This window comes from Patiria miniata, unplaced genomic scaffold, assembly GCF_015706575.1.
Source record: "Patiria miniata isolate m_02_andy unplaced genomic scaffold, ASM1570657v1 HiC_scaffold_7, whole genome shotgun sequence".
In the NCBI taxonomy this organism is placed as follows: Eukaryota; Metazoa; Echinodermata; class Asteroidea; order Valvatida; family Asterinidae; genus Patiria; species Patiria miniata.
Genome location: NW_024037074.1, coordinates 20846052 through 20864994, shown reverse-complemented (window position 1 = coordinate 20864994; position 18943 = coordinate 20846052). Strand labels below are relative to the sequence as shown.

At 39.7% G+C, this 18943-nt stretch overlaps 1 protein-coding gene across 2 annotated transcripts in view; it reads right to left on the bottom strand.

Moving 5' to 3' along the window:
* The window catches only part of LOC119745326 (39S ribosomal protein L45, mitochondrial-like), a 32749-nt gene that overhangs the window by 5262 nt on the left and 8544 nt on the right, over positions 1-18943 (bottom strand). The window contains exons 2-6 of one of the 2 annotated variants that reach the window (XM_038221613.1): positions 15177-15435; positions 10104-10168; positions 8419-8570; positions 4597-4645; positions 2116-2265 (exon numbers count right to left, since the gene is read on the bottom strand). In XM_038221613.1, the coding sequence (XP_038077541.1) occupies positions 2116-2265; positions 4597-4645; positions 8419-8570; positions 10104-10168; positions 15177-15435 (675 nt within the window). The remainder of the gene's footprint in view (positions 1-2115; positions 2266-4596; positions 4646-8418; positions 8571-10103; positions 10169-15176; positions 15436-18943) is intronic. The other variant, XM_038221614.1, reaches the window with a different exon arrangement.

Below are 18943 nucleotides of genomic sequence, written 5' to 3'. Positions count from 1 at the left end.
GCCTTAAAGGGTGGACGAGCAGGGATCTGGAAAGTGGGTTTTCTTTTCCGTGCTTTTGGGTTCTCCTGAGGTGTTTTGGAGGTAGGCTACGCATATTGATTTTGTCAGTGGCCTCTGTGCTTTTAGCCTCTGCCTCCATTAGTTCTTGAAATTTGCTGGCAAACAAGTCGTTGCCTGGCAGTGAAAGGTTGTCAAAGCAAGTGGCAAGTGTTGAGATTCTAGCGAATTGTATAAGGGCAATATGCAGAGTATTGTAGAGATAGTGAAAAGCTGCTGTCACCATATCCGCTGGGATGGTGGAATCTTCTTCACAGGCACAGGCTAGATATTCTGTGAGGAGCAGCAAGAAGGATGATGAGCGCAGTCCTAACTTTTTCAGAACATCTTCAAGTTTTTCTCGAAAGAATATTCAAACCCTGTGAAGCTGGGGTGATATTAGGGGCAACCTTGGCTGCGAGTTGGCCATGCACGGGTCCCTTTTCCCCCGCTCCTGCGAGGGCTGATAATGATGCCGAAATTGAATTAAATGCTTTCAACTTTCATTCCCGCAATAGATACAGCCCGGCCTGGCTCACAATGGGATCCGAGAAAAGAACCAGTGGAGGAGAAAAATGGCCGGACTCGGCATGCTCACACGCGGAGCTGTTAACCCACGACCAGAAAACACGGAAATCGTATCAGATACAGTACTACAGACTGCACACGAGACCGTTTTCCCCATTTATTGTGTTTGACTCCTTCAGTCTAGGGACGAACACTGGTAGCAGCTTGGGATTTGCCCTTGGTCTTGCCACCCTTGCTGCCCCGTATTTCCTTTTTGGCTCAGTTCCCACTGCATTGGTCAGGGTAAGCAAATCTTTAACGTGCTCTGCCCGACCTGCATGGTCTCCAGTCTGGCGGGACGGCAAGACGTCATTGTCCGCCGAGCCACACACAAAAAGTACAGACGATTCGGGGCAATGCCTTCTGAAGCAACATTTTTCGTTCCTTCTTTTTATTAACTTTCACTTTAATAACGAAAAAAAGTTAGAAAACACAATAAGGTGTTCTATGATATCTTATCTTTATTATTACAACTCTTGCTGATATTAGGAATACAGATAAAGATGAAGTATCTATTATTGGAGGCACTGTAAAAGACATCTTTTCTGTCTCGCAGCTAAGAGAAAAGAGGAAGCCAAGGTGTTGCTTGTTGCCCAGGGCAATGTGGGTGGCATTAAAGAAGGTGCTGTTGTATAAAATCTTAGCGTCTGCATCTGCTGGATACTGCAAAAATCCTCGCTAAAGGGATATGTAAGTTGCAGGTGCCTGGTGGCTAGCGGATGCTAATGATGGCCCCTCCTTATTAAAGATGATATCTGGATGTCGCCAAGATTGGTCTTGAAGGTTTGAAAAGTTGCGGCTTCCCTTACGTTTGCAAGCAGGCGATTACACTCCACAAGGCTCCTTGTATGAAGGAGAATTTGAAGCAATCTTTCGGTGCTGATGGATGGGTAAAGGAGATTGCGGAAGATTTTTACGTTGTTATTCCCCCCTTCTCTGATTTAGCCCGCTAATGATCTGTGTCGACTGCTACTTGGTGGTCAATGGACTTGTATAAAAGTGTGAGTCTATAAATGGCTCTGCGCTCCTCCAGTGATTTCCACCCCAAACTTTTGATCATTGAAGAGACGCTACTTTTCCATTGAAAGTCTGTACATACAAATCTTGTCATACCTACCTGGGGGTAGAAATAAACCACAAGTAAAGCTGGGCTGATCACATCAGCAGTAATACCACCTCCAAAGAAAATAAGGTGCTCGGGCTACTTAGTAGAAACCGTTACTGCTGGTCAGCAAAGGTGAAAGCCTGCCTACAAATAAACCCTGGTTAGACCTAAGCTGGAGTATTGCGCCGGCATCTGGGACCCATATTATCAGGATCACAAAACAGACTGGAAGCAGTGCAGCAGAGATGGGTAAGATTTGTATGTACAGACTTTCAATGGAAAAGTAGCGCCTCTCTTATGTACATAAGGCCATGGAGAGATTGACAGACTTGTCCTTCCTTCCACCATTTATAATACTATCATGATTGGCTGTGACTTGCTTGAGTGCAAAACTTAAATAAACTTACCTGTTTGGAATGAAATCTAACTGTGACTTGGCCATATAAGTTTCCTTTATTTATCATATCTGTGGTACGGATATGAACAACTCTTGGCTTCTCGATAGACTCCAGAAACTTCCATCTGATGGTTTTGAAACGGAAACCTTTCGTCATTTCCTGGATAACAATGAAAATACCAAACATTTCAAACATTCTCTGTGGGTTACACAAGTCAAATACATGTAACTACTGTCAAATACTATCAAGGCAATTTTACGCTCAAATAAAATACATGAACAAATATTTGACGCCACATATGGGTTTATAAAGAGTTTGAATCCAACAATGGCATGAATGCCATGTTTCCACAATCCTGCCCTCTATTGGTCACCTGAAGTCAGTTTTGACGGCTGTAATACAGTTAAAAACAATTTAAGAATACAAAAATACATAAATAATGAATGTTTATGAGTGCAATTGTAATAATTTCATGAGGTGACGGATGGAAGGTTCCATTTCACGAGGTGAAACCGAGTGGAATTGAACTTTCAATCTGTCACCGAATGAAATCATTCTTTCCATAGCATAAATGTGAAACATTCATTATTTAATACAACACATGAATAAATCGTTATCATCTGATTGGTCAGAGCCACCAATAGTGTGGCCGTGCAGTGGAACTTTTATGTACCGTGGAATAGAACTTGTATTTTTTTGGTGCAGCTGGGGTGTGCATTGGGGCGAATAAATTATGACATGTGATCAACGACCCACCAATCAGATGACACGGATTTATTCAAGCACTTTTGTACACAGCAAAACATGTAGTTTGGAAACACTGTTATACTGTGTATGTTCTATAAGTTTTTACAACGGTGCAACTTTTTCCTTTTTTTTCCCAATGTTTTGGAAATAATCTCTCCATATGTACTGTCACATTGTTGGGTCAACCATACTTGATATACCATATCTCACCACCACCACCACCTATACTTGCTCTATATTTAATTCTCATTCTCACTCTTAGAGTGAACCTAAAAGCTTGCCAAAAAATGCCAATCAACTCCTGACTATCTACCACTACACAACATGAAGGAGTATCAGCAGATGGGGAAGAGAACTCAGCATATATGCTATGAGATAATGGGTCGTATGTATAAAACTAGTAAATGCTAGTACAAGCATTAAGGAAAAGCAAATGCTTGATTTCGTATGAATAAAAGTTTTCCTTTACTGTTCAGCATTTACTAGACAACAGGTAGCAAATGCTTCTTACTGTTGGATTGTTTTCATGGACGAATGATTGCCAACAATAGGGTTTCTTTTGTGTGTAAGAACTGCCGCGCACACACACATGGTTTACAAGTGGTGTAATAGTCCAAATCAAGGGTGATGCATACAGTACATGTAGTACAAATCCAGCAAAAATGATGACACTTTTTGGCAGTTGCAGAATACAAAAAGTATACTTCCATCATTCATGAAAATTGTAAAGGTCCACAGTGTCCTGTAGACGTCACAATTGCATAAAAATCACAGACGTGTTAAAGTGGGTAAAATCATACCAACATTCGATACACAAAGAGTTTTGTTTATTGAAATATTAAAAAAATTAGTTTGCAAAGATTGGTGACCTAATAAACTAAACAAATGATTTCATTTTGTTCAGTCCCCAGGGTGCCGTTGGATAAAATTTATCCTTAATCATTCTGTGCCGCACTGAATTTTACGCTAACACTTCTCATATCATGAGCAAAATGCGAAATTATCGTTTCTAATTCTAGTAATAAAATACATAATAAAAAAGTATTTAAATTGCGCATAAATGTTAGTCAAAATACAGTGTTTGGTATTATATGTGGTTTATTAACGTTTTGTGTCAATTTTGAGGCGATTAATATTAATAAATGCAGCAGTTTTTGCGCAGAAGTATTTGCTTTATATTTTCAAGGTTGCCCCAACCCAGCCTTGAAAAATGACCAGTAAATGCTTGAAATCTGAAGCATTTACTCCTTTTTATTCATACGAAATGAAGTAAACACTTCTAGTCTAGCGAAAGCTAGCAAGTAAAAAGTAAATACTTTTAGCTTTCAGCAAATGCTTTCCAGTAAAAGCATTTGCTTCATTTTTATTCATACAAATGCAAGTAAATGCTTAAAAATGGGTAGTAAAAGCAAATGCTAGTTTTTATACATACGACCCATTGTATCGTTTGAAAAAATCAGACCCTCAAAACTGCCCTCTTTTTAAAGCTTTACACATCAATACTTTTCTTTGTTGCAAAGCTAACAAACTATACTTTTCAAATATATATCAATACATGTATTTGCAAGTGTGCTTTGAGATTTTTTTGAGGGGGGGAATCCTGTGGGTAATGCACAACAGTGAGGTTGAAATACAAAAAGGAAAGAATAATGCTGTAACTAGGTATTTCACTGAGAAAAACAAACATGTACATTTCAACAGAAATTGGGGGTGTTTAAACAAGTAACATATGCAGGTACTTACTGGATATGCCTTCTCTGTCGCTAATTGATGAAGAATGTTCTTGTCAAAACTAGGATAAAATTAAAATACACAAATTTGAGTTTAAGTCTCACTTGAGTCTCACTTGACTTGAAGTCTTGCTTGACTTGAGTTTAAGTCTCACTCCTAATTCAAAAGCCGAATGGAATCACATGTTAACTAAGCATGGACCCATTTTTTGTTTGATGTCTCACTGGGAAGTTCATCACTTTTGTAACGCTAAAAATGGATAACTTCAACTTTAAAATTTTTCAAGATGCCACAAAAAAAAAACTCCCCTTAATGCTTAATACATGTATATGACTCTAATAAACACTACAGTCAATTACACCTTGGTCAAGTCAATCACACTGTAAAACACATCATGCTCTTTGAGGTAAGGTGTGGTGTAAATCTTGAGAGAATATGTAACCCACTTTGGGACCAGGGTGAAATGGGCCAAATGTTGGATTATACGTTTCCCCCAGATTCTTGTACTGAATGAAAAGCAAATGCTGCGGTTGTGGAAAAACATGTGAATAAAGCCACTGTAATTATCAAGGTTACATGTAAATTTTAACTTTCCAGTAAAAAAACAATGTATGTCGTAATGGATGTGATCAAAGCATGCATTTTATGTAGGTCTACACATACATTATGTATGTAGACACAAATAAAAATTTGAACAACCATAGTTTTACATATCAACTCTATCAGCAAGAGAGACAAAACGAGAAAACTGTTTCGCAATGACCGTTATACATGTAAGTCAACAAATGTTTTTGTAACATCACTTCTCTCCATACCATGCATTTGCATGTTCAGTGAATTCAGTGAATAAATTCAGTTGGAAACCCAATCTGTTATGAGATCAGGTCGTGAATGGTCACCGCACTGTTCTGGTGCATTACTTGGGCACAGGGGCCAGCGACCTTGGTACAATGTGTACATGTACATTTCTTATTTACTTGCTACTGAGTCATACTGTTTTTTTTGTGTCTGGCATTCCTCACTAAACACTTTCATAATTTAGGCCTACATGTCTGTAGTAAAATGCTTCCGCTTTTCAGTTACATTCAGTTTTTATTGCACTTCCGGTAACAACGGAAGTAAAGATCAAGCAGTTTTGTGTCTGGGAACAAGAAATGTTCTCACGGCATAGTCTACAACCTCACGAAAAAACGAACACGATATTCTATTTAGTTCAAAAGATATAGCGCAAACTGTTTTGTCTATGTTTTATGATCATACCATAATTCGTTCGGAAGAAATATTGCTTTGTTTTGATTTCAAGCAAACATCTTTGTTTTGAATTCACTTAACTTTGACCTTCCGGTAGCCCCGGAAGGAAAGGTCAAACGACCTTGACTTTAAAACAAACAATGTTCATCAAGATATTGTCCATCAGATCACAAAGTATGAACATGATCGTTCATTTGTTCATGAGTTATTATTGACGGAAAATTGTCATATTTATACCAAAAATCATTTGTAAATTGACACCTGATGACATCATCGTGACGTCAGGGTAATATGCAACACTTGGGATGAGGGTCAATATATGTTGAAAGTTACAAGTTCATATCATATACCGTTTAGGAGAATTATTGTCCGGGGAAAAAAAAGAAACAAAGAAGATTAATCGCAACAACTCCAAAGAGTGGTCGGGTTGTGCCTGACCACTCAAAAAAAGAAAGAAAGAAAGATTAATCGTAACAACTCCAATCAGTGGTCGGGTTGTGCCCAACCACCCAAAAATGACCGAAACAGCCGTATGTTTGTAACATAAGTAAATCTATTTTTTGTGTGTTTTTTCCAGTCATTTTGCCCATTGCATTTGTACATGTTTTGTTAGTTCCTGGCACTTTGGGCACTAAAATCAATCCGATTGCTTTATATCTGGCACACACTTAGACCAGCACCTGCAGTTGTGTGTCGAACATTGACGTCATCATGAAGTCATTACGAGTCATGCGATATCTCATTTAAAGTGAAGAAACAGCCATGTGTTTGTCCACAAACACTAGCAAGTCTAGTTCTTTTTCTTTCCCCTCCATTTTTTTGTGTTTTTGGTGTTTTTTTTTGCTTAAACCCCCCCCCCCTCGCGACGCTCATGGAGACCTAGGTACGAAAATCCCAATGTGAAGGTCATAAGTAAAATTTGTTTTTACCAATGTCCAACTGATTTCTCATTTTTTTTTCTCAGAAGCACAGATCCAAAGGGTTGATGGGGATTAAGCCCCATCACCCATAAAAAGCCTGGTCATGAGCCTATGCAGATGACTGTCTCTTCGTGCAAGCATCCAGAAGGGTTGGCACAGGCAAAATCTGGTTGAAAACTGCCCTTGAACTTTGCAGATGATAAAGATGTAGGAATGTCATCTTACCAGTATCTAGGCACCAATGGCATTTAAGGTATGTGGACATGTGCTGATCTACTACACTTTGCCCCTTAGGACAGACAAAGTTTTTCCTTCACCCTTGTATATGTATGCCAAAACTCATGCTTCTTAGGCCTTTTCCCACCACAACACCCTTCCCCAGGGCGAACTCACCTGGGGCCGCCCTGGGGACACCACAGGGTGACTTGATTTTTCACCCTTGAGTTCAATCCCGCACCGTTTCAGACTCGTTTCGCGCAAACTGTGTTCTTCTTGCTCCGGGGCGAGTTCGCCCCTGGGGATTTGCTCAACTGTTTCTCACTCGAGTTTCAAAACTCGGGGCGGCTTGTTAGGCAACATACCATACTTATGAAAAATGCTGGGCTTTTCATTGCTGAATTGAGATATTAAAACAAAACATTAAATATGTGACAAAACTTGCCTCATTTAATCCACGAAGTCGAATGCACATTGAGTCTTGGCCCTATTTTTACACTGACTTCGATTATCATGCGTGCTACGGACCATTAAAAATGACGTCATAAAACTGATAAGCTACCAAATAAGAACGGAGCATTTGTAAAAGCATCCATATATTATCTTAGCAACTAGTTAAATTTGACAGGTTTCATTTAACTTTTTAAACTTTGTATGCGTGTACATACATACATATATTGCATGAATTTTGTTCGTTCGTAGTCAATCTCCGATACAGGCTTGGAATGAGGCTGAATATATGTCACTATAATTACTTACTATTACCCATCCAATATTATTAAATAAATTAGAAGAGAAATGAATAAAACCCCGTGTGGATTATAATGTCAAAATATCAGGTAAATTTTCCGACCTTTTTATTGGATTTTTTACAACTTGCCAGGTCCAGTTGATTACGATCGAGCCCTTGGTTGTTGGATGGTACTGTTGGGATCGCTTCGGTTGAAAAGTCACCAAAAAGGTGCACATTGTTCAGAATTTACGGTATTTACAGATGAATTGTTTCAATTAAATCAAACCTGAGTATTTTTCAACCCTCTGATGCTCACCCCTGGGGAATTTACCCCTGCTCGTTCACACTACAGTTTTTGCCCCGGGGAAAGTGTCTCACCCCGGGGATAAGATTTTAACCCTGGTCCTGAGCAGGGTTGAACTCGCCCCAGGGATGAGCAATCCCGGGGGTGGCTCGGGGGTAGCATGTTGGTAAAAAAGTGTGAAACATGGCTTATTTTCACCCCCTCGTCACCCCAAGGCCACCCCCGAGATTTGGTCTAGTGTGAAATGGCCTTTTGTATTGATACCTGTCTTTCTTGCCATTGAAGAAAACATGATATGAAATTTGCCAATGCTTTGAGATTCAACATGTGCCATTGGAACATCATTTAAAGCAATAATGTTGCTTTGACTTTAAAACTGTTCAACTAAATTTATATACATATGTACATACTCTTGCAAGGCATTATGGGCATCGATGAAGATCTTTTGTGCTTTCCAGGCAAACTCGGAGGCTGTAAATTCTGGTTCAAACTGGCGAATCTTACGTTGATTCAGCTGAGTCACACCTATATTTTTTACTCTTTCCAATCGCTGCTTGGCTCCCTGCAGATTAATGGGAAAAAACATGTAAAAAAGTAAATAGCATTTTTTTATATAACCGACATACAGATCCTTGTCATTTGATTGGTGAAACTCACATCACGTGACATTCGTTATTGCTCCCATTCACGCCTGGGCTCAAAAAATCCCATTCGCCCATGGAGAATGGGACTTTTTGGGGAAGTACTATTCAACAGTTAGGATCATTCTTGTTCCATGACGCGGTATTTGTGTGCAAAAACATGCGTGTAAGGTGTATTAGTTCCGCACAAGGCGTATTTTCCAAAGAGCCAGCTACAGAGTTGAGTTGAAACATTTTCACGAAGGGATGGTTTTGAAGAGCTCATTACCTCCAATAAGTGACAAGGCCTATTGCCGTGGCTGGTTGTGCGCAAACATTACCGAATTTAGAATACATGAGGCGAGGCGGGTTTCAGACCTACGTATGTCATGCATACAGTCGAGCTCCAACGGACTATTAAAAAGCCTTCCATTATCTGTTCCTCGTATTATACGTCGCGATGGTGTGCCCATTCATCCATGACGCCCCATGTTGGTGCCATACGTATCTCAAGTCAAGTGGGAGTGCTTTCTTCTATTTTTCTTCTTTTCAACTTTCCAAAAAATTAATAAACTGCATATTTTTAATTCTTTTGGGATACAGTTTTTGGAGAGGGTACTTTTATACTTTTCAGGGATTTGTTGTTTTGTAACACACTTATAATTTTTTTAAATTTTTTTTTTAAAAGTAAGCTGAGATTTTGGGAGGGTATTTAAATATTTTTCGAATTTTTTTTTTCTAAACTTGATTCATCTACTCTAATTTTGGTAAGTGAATTTTTGTAGGGGGGGGATATTTTATTTTTTTCCAGGGATTTTATTTTCAAGCACAATAAACATGGTATGCCTACCGCAATGATGCGGCATGCTCTTGCGTTCGGACGCGCAAGCCGTCGTAAACTTGAAGATTCCCCTTTGATGGTACGGGACAAACGCTCATTGTCGGCCTTCTTCTTTCGAGCAGCACCATAAAGAAACCCTGTGATCGCGCGGGAATCGCAAATGCCTATTGTCTGCCTCGTTCGTTCAGGTGGCACGAGAGCCATTATAAAGAATTCCTCCGATAGCCTGGTAACCGCAAACGCCCATTGTCCGCTTTCAGCCCCCTCATGCACCACGTGAAAACGCAAACAATTGTGTGCTAGTGGTATAAAAAAAACAGCGCTGAAGTTGGCAAGCATCATCACGGTGCCAATTAAAACTGAATAGGTTCGTTGATTGACAAGTTGTTTTCCCAAATGCACGTGGAAATAGACAGATAGCAATAGGTTTGCACTTGCCAGACCGCAAAAAGTGTTCGTCTTAACCGTCATCTCGTATCACCCAAGCTCGTATTAAGCATAGTAATGTGCACACTTCGGTCGGGACTGACGAAATATGCTCGTCTTAACCGAAATCTTATCTAAACCGTGCTTGTATTAACGAGATTCAACTGTAGTTGGATCCACTTGAGAACATAATAATTGAAATACTCACCTCAGGTGTTAAAGACATAGCTTTGCCATCTCCTTCAGGCGGGACATATGGCTCAAATATTTCCCCTGTGTCAACAATGAAAATATTTTGGTGTTAAAGTGTGGATACACAGTGTTACCGGTATGTGTGTACACTTAGTGTGTACATATTTAGGTGTTAAATTGAGTTGGTATGTCATAATGGAGAGCAAATTATGCACTCCCTACTGCACAAGTGAAAAACTAACAAGTGAAAATCTGTCCATGGTCTATGTGCACAAGTACCCCCTCAACTGTAGAAAGAGAGAGTTGGGGGAGACCACTCGAAATTACATTTGAAGCATTCCAACGATGCCTAACGTTCACGCGAAGATGCTAATATGTTGTGCACATTTAGAATAAACTTAGCCGTGCATACGAACGACTACGAACCAGTAAATACATGCAGTGTGTCCCGTCTAAAGGGCTCTCGCCCGCTCACGGAGCCCGTTAGACTCATTTCAACCTTAAATCAAAAATCAAGGTTGGCATCAATGCACATACAGTATGCTATTTCCCATCCCATGAATTATTGATCAAAAAGATGCTGTCCAAAGCATGAAGTTCCATGTAAAAAGTTGAAGTTCCGTGGGACGAGGCCTTTTTTCGCTCGCCACGCGGTCTGGTTCGCTGAATTTTATAAAACTTCACAGACACCAGGGTGACCGTTTTAGCCGCTTTTTGGCTAACTTAACTTTGACAGAATTTTTGTAAAAAAAACAACGAGTTTGACAGAAAATTTGACAGAATGGAGTTTTTGGGCAGATATCTGGCAGAATTCTGCAAAATTGGTTATTTGACAGAAAAACAGCAAATTTGAACAAAAAAGTGTACATTTGTACACTGTTTAAAAAAGCTTCAATCCTTTCAAACAAACCCTTGCATAATAGACAGGTTGGCTGGTCTAGGTGCTGAGTTTCACTGGGAAACGGACTTTGTCTTGGCCAGATCCGCGTTTTGCCCGAAATTTACCAATAACTTCACAACATCTTAAGTTTATGTGACTAGATTGTTTATTATGTAATTTAAATCTTAATTAAGCCAATACTATCAATGTGCATGTGATTTTTCTGGGGAATTTGGCAGATTTTTGATAAATCTGACAGACTTTTGATGTGCATTTAGCAGAATTTGGCTCTGACCTTACGGTCACCCTGACAGACATGTACATGTAGATTATGGTGTACCATAATCGAAAAAACTTTGTTCCCTGATCCACAGTTTGTTTGGGAATGAGATAATCTGGGATAAAAATGCCAAAAATTCTACAGGAGAAAAACATAAGAAACAGCACCCTCAATTGACATAGTCAAAAACCTTTTCTCACGCAATTGCCGTACGAGATTGGCGGTCTGTTAATGAAGCCAGTATTTTTTCTTGTTCTTGCACTCGAACGGTGCGGCGGAAACTCAACTCAAAACAATGCACTTGGAATAGGATCACACGCCACCTACCCGTCGCGTTGGGGTTTGCAAGAATGATATATACCCATGTCAAGAACAAGACCCGCCCGAACTCAGCCAATGAGTGCTTGCCAGATGATACTTCTTTCATATTATATTGTAGATTTTTGTTAATTCTCATCTGGATGCCAAAATATCTTTGTTGCAGTTTTGTCCAACATGAAATGATCAAGTTTTAAAGTTAAGATTGAATATTATGTATTTGCTACATAAACTTCGATTGGTACCCCAGATCAGAATAATTTATCTCTTTATAATGAACTCTTATCTCAGGGTAACATGTTTTCCACAATAACAGAAGTGTTTGGCATCTGGTGTTTGAAACATCTTTTAAAAAAAAGGATGCCTGAAATTTAAAAAAAAGGTATAACAATTTGATGCAGCCTCAAAAAAGGAAGAGGGTGGGCCATTGGGGTTTATTGGTGATTTTCACGGAATGGATGAAGCATCAACAAAACATGAATCGGTTCTTAAAACAATATTCAAAATAATTAAAACGGTAAGACGGTTTAAGCTGAAACAAAATAATTGCAGTTGTAATGCTTCCACTCAAAGCTTCCAAATAGGGGAATATATTCATTTTCCCTTAACAAACGTTTGCAAGCAGAAAGTGGGTCCTTCAATTTGATGAGACTTTTCACATGTTATATACAACAATTATGCAATCGGTCTGTGATGTATACAGGCGCTCATATAGCTCGTCTTCTCAGTTGAAAATAAAATGTGTAATGCTCATTCAGTACAGATTGAACAAACTTATGTCATCTTAATACCATTCTTGTGTAGGTAAAAACTGTGCATGTTTAAATTGGCCCCCCCCCAAAAAAAATTTAATAAATGAAATACAATTATATTATATTAAATAAATCACTATTTGTATTTCTTTTGGTGATTACTTAAACCACATTGTGCCTGGAATATAAAAAAAAAACTTATTTGCAGTTATTGCCTTCTTTTTATTTATGAGTCATTTTTTTTTTATAAAAGTGTAATCAAAAATGAAATCAACCTAAGTACCTTTAATGAATGCCAACTTGAGTTGTTTTTTGAGTAGTTTTGTAATCAGACGCTTCAACTTATTTGATATACATGTACATAATTCCTTTTTAAAATTCTGCGTCGCTGCTATTGAAAAGGGGGGGGGTGGAAGTCTGTTAAAAAAAATTTAATTTATGGCTTTTCGACAAAAATCCCCCCCCCCCCCCCCCTAAAAAAGGGGGACAGAACTAGCCTTGGTCAAGGCGCTAGATGTTATTCATCCCGGCCATGGCGCGTAAACGATATCCTCGCTAGGGCCATGCATTATGCAGTGCAATAAAAATACAGCGCGAACAGCGACCTCACCCGGCCACCATTTCTATGCAAATTAGTTTGGACCCAATATCGCGCCTTGGTTCAATCGTCGGCAAAAGCTTAAGTTTTTCTTTATTTTGCGCTGGATTTGTAGCGCACGACCTCGTATGTGAATACAGATGAGTGTAGGCGGGGCTTGGTAAATCCGGACGTCATCAAATTGTTTGCAGCTAGCTATTCGCCTTTTGCGGACGTGACAGGAACCACAGTTTTTGTGCATTGGTGCCGTGTGCAGAGACACATAACGTGTACGTGCACGTGTATGGATTATGTACGGTGCCACGTTTTACAAAGCAAGTTTCCACGCAACGATCGACCAATAAGAAAACGACATTTAAGGTCAGCTAAGGCTATTAACATAATGAGCACCACCCCCAAAACCTCACATGGACGTTTGAACCAAGGCGCTATATTGGGTCCAACTGATTTGCATAAAAATAGTGGCCGCGTGAGGTCGCTGTTCGCGCTGTATTTTTAATGCACTGAACTGCATGCATAGCGCATAGACATTATGACTGCAGGCATTACCGCGCTATGGCCGGATTAAAAACAACTAGCGCCTTGAAAAAGGCTAGGACAGAACTGAAAGATGTTACACTGAGATTCTCATCTGGGGTACAGTTTAACTACATGTATACGGCCAATCAATTTGTATGTACCAGTAGCTAATACATAACATTCGATCTTCAAACTTGCATTGATCATTTCAAGTTGGACAAACTGTAATAAAAAGGGTTTGGCATCCTGATGAGAAATAATAACAAAAATCTAGAATATGCATGTAATATGAAACTTGGAAGAAGTATTATCTGGCAAGCACTCATTGCGTGCGAAAAGGTTTCTGACTGTGTCAATAGAGGGCACTAATTCTTATGTTTTTTTCTCATGCAGAAATTTCAGCATTTTTAACCCAGGTTTTCTCATTCCCAAACAAACTGTGGATCGGGGAACAAAGTTTTTTTAAAATGGTACATCATAAACTACATGTCTGGAAAGTTTTATAAAATTTGGCGGACCAGATCATGTATCTCAAAAACCAAAGCATTTTTGGCTTCTCGTCCCACGGACTATATAGGAAACTAGCTCTTGCATTTTCATTGTCACAGATAATATTTTTCTGCACAATTGAGTGGGGATAATTATATATTCGAGCACGCATAAATTTTAAACTTCTTGTCATTGTATACAAATGTATCAACTCTATGGCACCTTCATATCTCCAAGAACTCATCTCTTTCAACACATCTGTCTATGCCACCCGCTCATCATTTGACAAAACACGTCTCCATAACCCCCAAACTAAGTCGCGTACTGGAGATCGTGCCTTTCAAGCCGCTGCTCCCCGGCTGTGGAATTCCCTTCCCCGTAACATCCGGGAAGCCAACACACTTCAGCTCTTCAAAATTAGACTCAAAACCCATTTATTTGTTTAATCATGCCAGTTGTTATTTTGCTTGTATAGTTTTTTTTTTTTGTATCTGTATCAATGCATTTTTTGTTTGTATCTTTAATTATTTTGTCAGCTTTTGTAAAGCGCTCCGATCTTTGTGGGGCGCTATAAAAATGCCTATATGTATGTATGTATATAGCACCATGTTACAAATTATATTGAATCTATTTCATAATATTGATTGGAAGACAAAGTCCCCTTAGTTCAGTAATGACTGTTCGTATATTTTCACGCGCATTGATTTGCAATGACGTCTACCATGTTGTTTGGTTCCACAGTGTCTGTTACAGGATTCCAAGGATCCATCCAGGCCTCATTGGCCTGGAGTTAAGTCTATGACTGAGCATCATATCTCACTGTCAATTAGTCCACCCCTTAGCCGGGACTCACTCCCCAAGCTACGAGGTCCAGACCCTGTACCCCAAGCTGGCGTGCAAACGCCCCCAGCTACATCAGGAACCAGTTGCAAGACACCATGCTCTAGGCCACATTTTGTTTCCATTTTGATAATGAAAATCTAGAGTTTTCAAATGGTGGTCTATATTTCATGCTGATTTCCTCATTACCGAGCTAACAATTCGGTTTAGAGCCATGTAAATAAACAGTGCGGTCGGGAAAGGTTTAAAACCTCAGTGGTCGCAAATAACAGCCCTCACATTCAGCTTGGGCCGTTTTCTGCAGCCAATCCCCCTACTAATTTACCAGATGTTTACAACGGCTCCACTGCTTTCTCATCCTCTCAATTTATACCTGCCTCGACATTAATTGGCAAACAACACACAAAGATTACCTGTACAAGTTATTGTGACTGCACGTTCTGTGAAGGATGGGCATGGTTTAATGCCAGATTTCTTTAACGTTTCTATCAGCATCTTTTGCGGATCTTGCTTATATTCTTCCTTCAGCTTGAGCCGTTCCTGGTCTTTAAGCAGTAAGCGACCTTTTTTGGTTGCCTTGGGTGGATTAATGCGGGTTCGGTGTCTGACTGGAATGAGCCAACATGATGACAGACAAGCCACTTGCTGCACCTGCATAAGAGCAAACATGAACTTCTTGTACAATTATATAAGTTTTAGGAGATTCAAGATGTTTAAGAACTATTAAAAAAATTATTCCCCCTTTCAGAATTTCTTTTTTGATTGAGAGCGCACAAAGCATTGCCAAACCACTTTCCCAACATCAACGTCAACTACAAGTGTTTGGTCTCTCAGGTCTTGCTTAGCACACATTGGACTTGTATCCACCCGATAAGGACAATAAACTGAAAAGTTTGAATGCCTGGGAAACAGCTAACTCTATCTAAACATTTTAGCTAGTACATGTAATTTCACAAGACTGGCAGTTTTTTGTTTGTGTACGTATTGTTTCTGTTTCTCTGCAATCACTGATTCTCAAGATTCATTTGAGCAGCATCATTTTCCCAAATTGCAGACGGCGCATGCACATGGCCGCTCAGTCCATGATCCATCAAGCAAGGACATATGCCGCAGCTCTGAACACAGCTTGTGTTTCCGTTGTGTGGTGTGTAGTGTAGCAAAAATCACCAGGATGCTTTATTATTTTCTTCCAATGCTTAACCCTAACTTCCTACCATAATTTACTAGGAACCATACCCATCCAGGCAAATTCTTACCAAGGAGGTATGCCAAACCCAATGTAAAAGACCATCAGTTTAGGGGTACTGTACCCATTTTAACAGATTTCAACAACATCTGCTGTTGGACTTTGATGGGTTGAGTTCGGTTAGGGTTAATGAAGTTCATAAATTGAGGATGGTACTCTCTGAATTACTTAGGATCACTGACCTTTTTATGAGCGGAGAACTTAAAGATATTTGTTCTTTTAATGACTTGTTTATCTGTCAGCCACAATTTCACAGTGCTAAACTGCTAAACACTCACAGTTGTGCTCGCGCTGACTGCATGTTGTGTTGTGACACTAATTATTTGGCAGTAGCCATTTACTGAATGAACGTATTGCTGTACGTTCGCCCACTCCACAACCTTGAGTATAAAGTAAATGTGCACCGCTGAACTGCACTGTGCCTTTAAATTCCACTGTGCCTTTAAATTCCACTGATTTCCAATTATTTGGGTTCTGTTCTCTCCTGGAACAGACCACGCAAGATCTCAATACCTCAAGACTTATTTCTAGATAGCCCCACGCCTGCATGCACTGGCAAGCATGCACTGTCTTGCGCTATTGGGCTCTGGTCGAGGAAACCACACGATGTATGTACATTTCTGCGTGTGTATAAATTCTGACGCAGCTTTAGACGACCTATCCTGCAAGAGTTTATACGACTGTAGAGTAGGAACAAAATATTTGAAATCACATGGTCCGAGTGATGTACCAAGGAAAAAATGCATCGTTGCTTCGATTCAATGAAGGATGTCGTGTGAGTCTACACCACGTACAAACAAAGGAAAAGGGAAGCGGAACAAAAGAAAGCCTTTGATTTACACCATTAACACACGTGGAATTTGTTCCCATAGGAACCGGGCCCATACTATACACGATCACCCTATCTTGAGTAACTTCAAAAACGGGATTCTCTGTATCTTATCACAAAAATTGTCCCTTTTCCCTCTATTAATCCCAACCCAGATGCCACTAAACATAATGAACTATGTTTAAATAAATCTGGGAGGGAAAAGGACCATTTTTGTCATACAGATACAGAGAGACCTGTTTCTTAGGGCCTCTGAGAATCTAGTATCTACAACATAGTTTTAGCTCCAGCCATATATCAAATTCCTGATGTGCATTGGTGCTGGAGTCACTCTACACCTGCGAACATAGCCTATAGCCACGCTTCAATCAACAGTAAAATTACACTATTGTGATCTGCGGTTACAGTAATTGAGTGACCGTTTTAGCCAAATTTCGGCTTAATTTTTTCTCGGTAACTTGGTGCATGGAGCTATAAAAAACAAAACAAACAAATGACGTCATCTTCATCAATGGTGACGTAATTGACGTCATCGTCGCTAGATCAAGCGACCGTTGCACAATCTAGCGACCTCGCTAGATTTAGGGCTGGTCCCAGACCTAATGAGGTACGTACATGTAAATGGAATCTGGCTAGGATAATAGAGGTGAAAAAGGACAATTTTGGGGAGGCCATTCTGGAAGGGTCTATCTAGACCTGTGAACGTGGCGTTGTATACAATGCCATACGGCATTATCATTTCGAACCACGCGAAATCGATCCGTGGTACATCATTTTGTATGCAGGTTGAGTACTTACCGGTACCTAGAAATCTTTGTGTGCCTATCCGTGAGTTCAGGATGTGTCATTTAGAAGAAATTTGTCAAAAACTGAAGACCCATACGAACGTGTGGAAATAAAATTCTAACGTTAACTGGACAAGTACCCAGGGTCAATTGCGTGCAAACTTGAGCCCTCCGAGCTACCCGTCTGCTTCATGTGATGCATACGATTATGGTTGTCGCTTGGACAGATTGACGGCTGTTTCATGTCGCATCCCAGATCCTGTGGGGAGGACAGCTACTACATCTTTTTTGTCCATAAGAAGACCTCTGGATTGTCTTGGTGGCGTACTTAATTTATATCCCAGTTCACCAACGAGATCAGCAAGAATCTTTTCCATGTCTAGCTTTTCGATTTTTTTTCTGATCTTAGTAGCAGGTGTAAGCTAGAGCATGAAGAGCAACTACATTGTATTCAATTTTGCCAATGCAATGGCACAAGAGGTGGAAAGTGTAATGACTGCATTTTTCAACTTAATGAAAATAAAATGTGGATATTAGAGTGAAAAAGACAAGAATATTCTTATACGAAGAAATCAATTTATACGAAGCCAGATCCACCTGTTTGTGTTATTATTATTATTTTTTAATGAATACACAAAGCACAAGAACTAAATGTTCAAAACCAAGGTGTAAAATTTGCTTTGCAGTTTTTGCTTAGGAATTCCTTGTATTTTTTTAGTAGGTTGTTTGTTCAGAAAAATGAAAATTAGATTTCCTCTTATTTTCGCGTCAAGACGAGCAGTAGTGTGCCCGCGCGCAGTGCGGTGAGAGAGGAAAGGACTGGAAAATTGTCTAAAACGATGTCTATTTTAGCTGCGACAGAAAACAGCCGTCGAATCATACGAAACAAGACGGTATAATAAAATGCGCATGCGTCAGTTTGGGAAAGTCCAACCTCGTCTCCACTTCCTGCTTCCTATTGGAAAGGAGTTTGGAAATAAAGTAAGCACTAGGGACGAGGTTGGTGTGAATGTAGTCAGTCAGGAAGTTGCAGAACGTCGAGATCTGGGGCCAGATTTTCCCTCAAATTTTGTTCAAATGCAAGATTTGGCGTAAAACTTTAAAAAGCAGACTTCAAGAATGCTTCTATGTGAGTAGTCCGAGTAACTAGGACTCTACGAATCACCTTTTTAAACAGTTGGACATGGTCGGGCGATAGTAGAGTCTGAGATTGATAGCTGTATCGCGTTTACCAATAATTATTTTTGACCATTTTCACTCGTACCCACAATCAAAATCTTCAGATTTCACCCCCAAAACAGTCTTCAAACTGCCTTATGC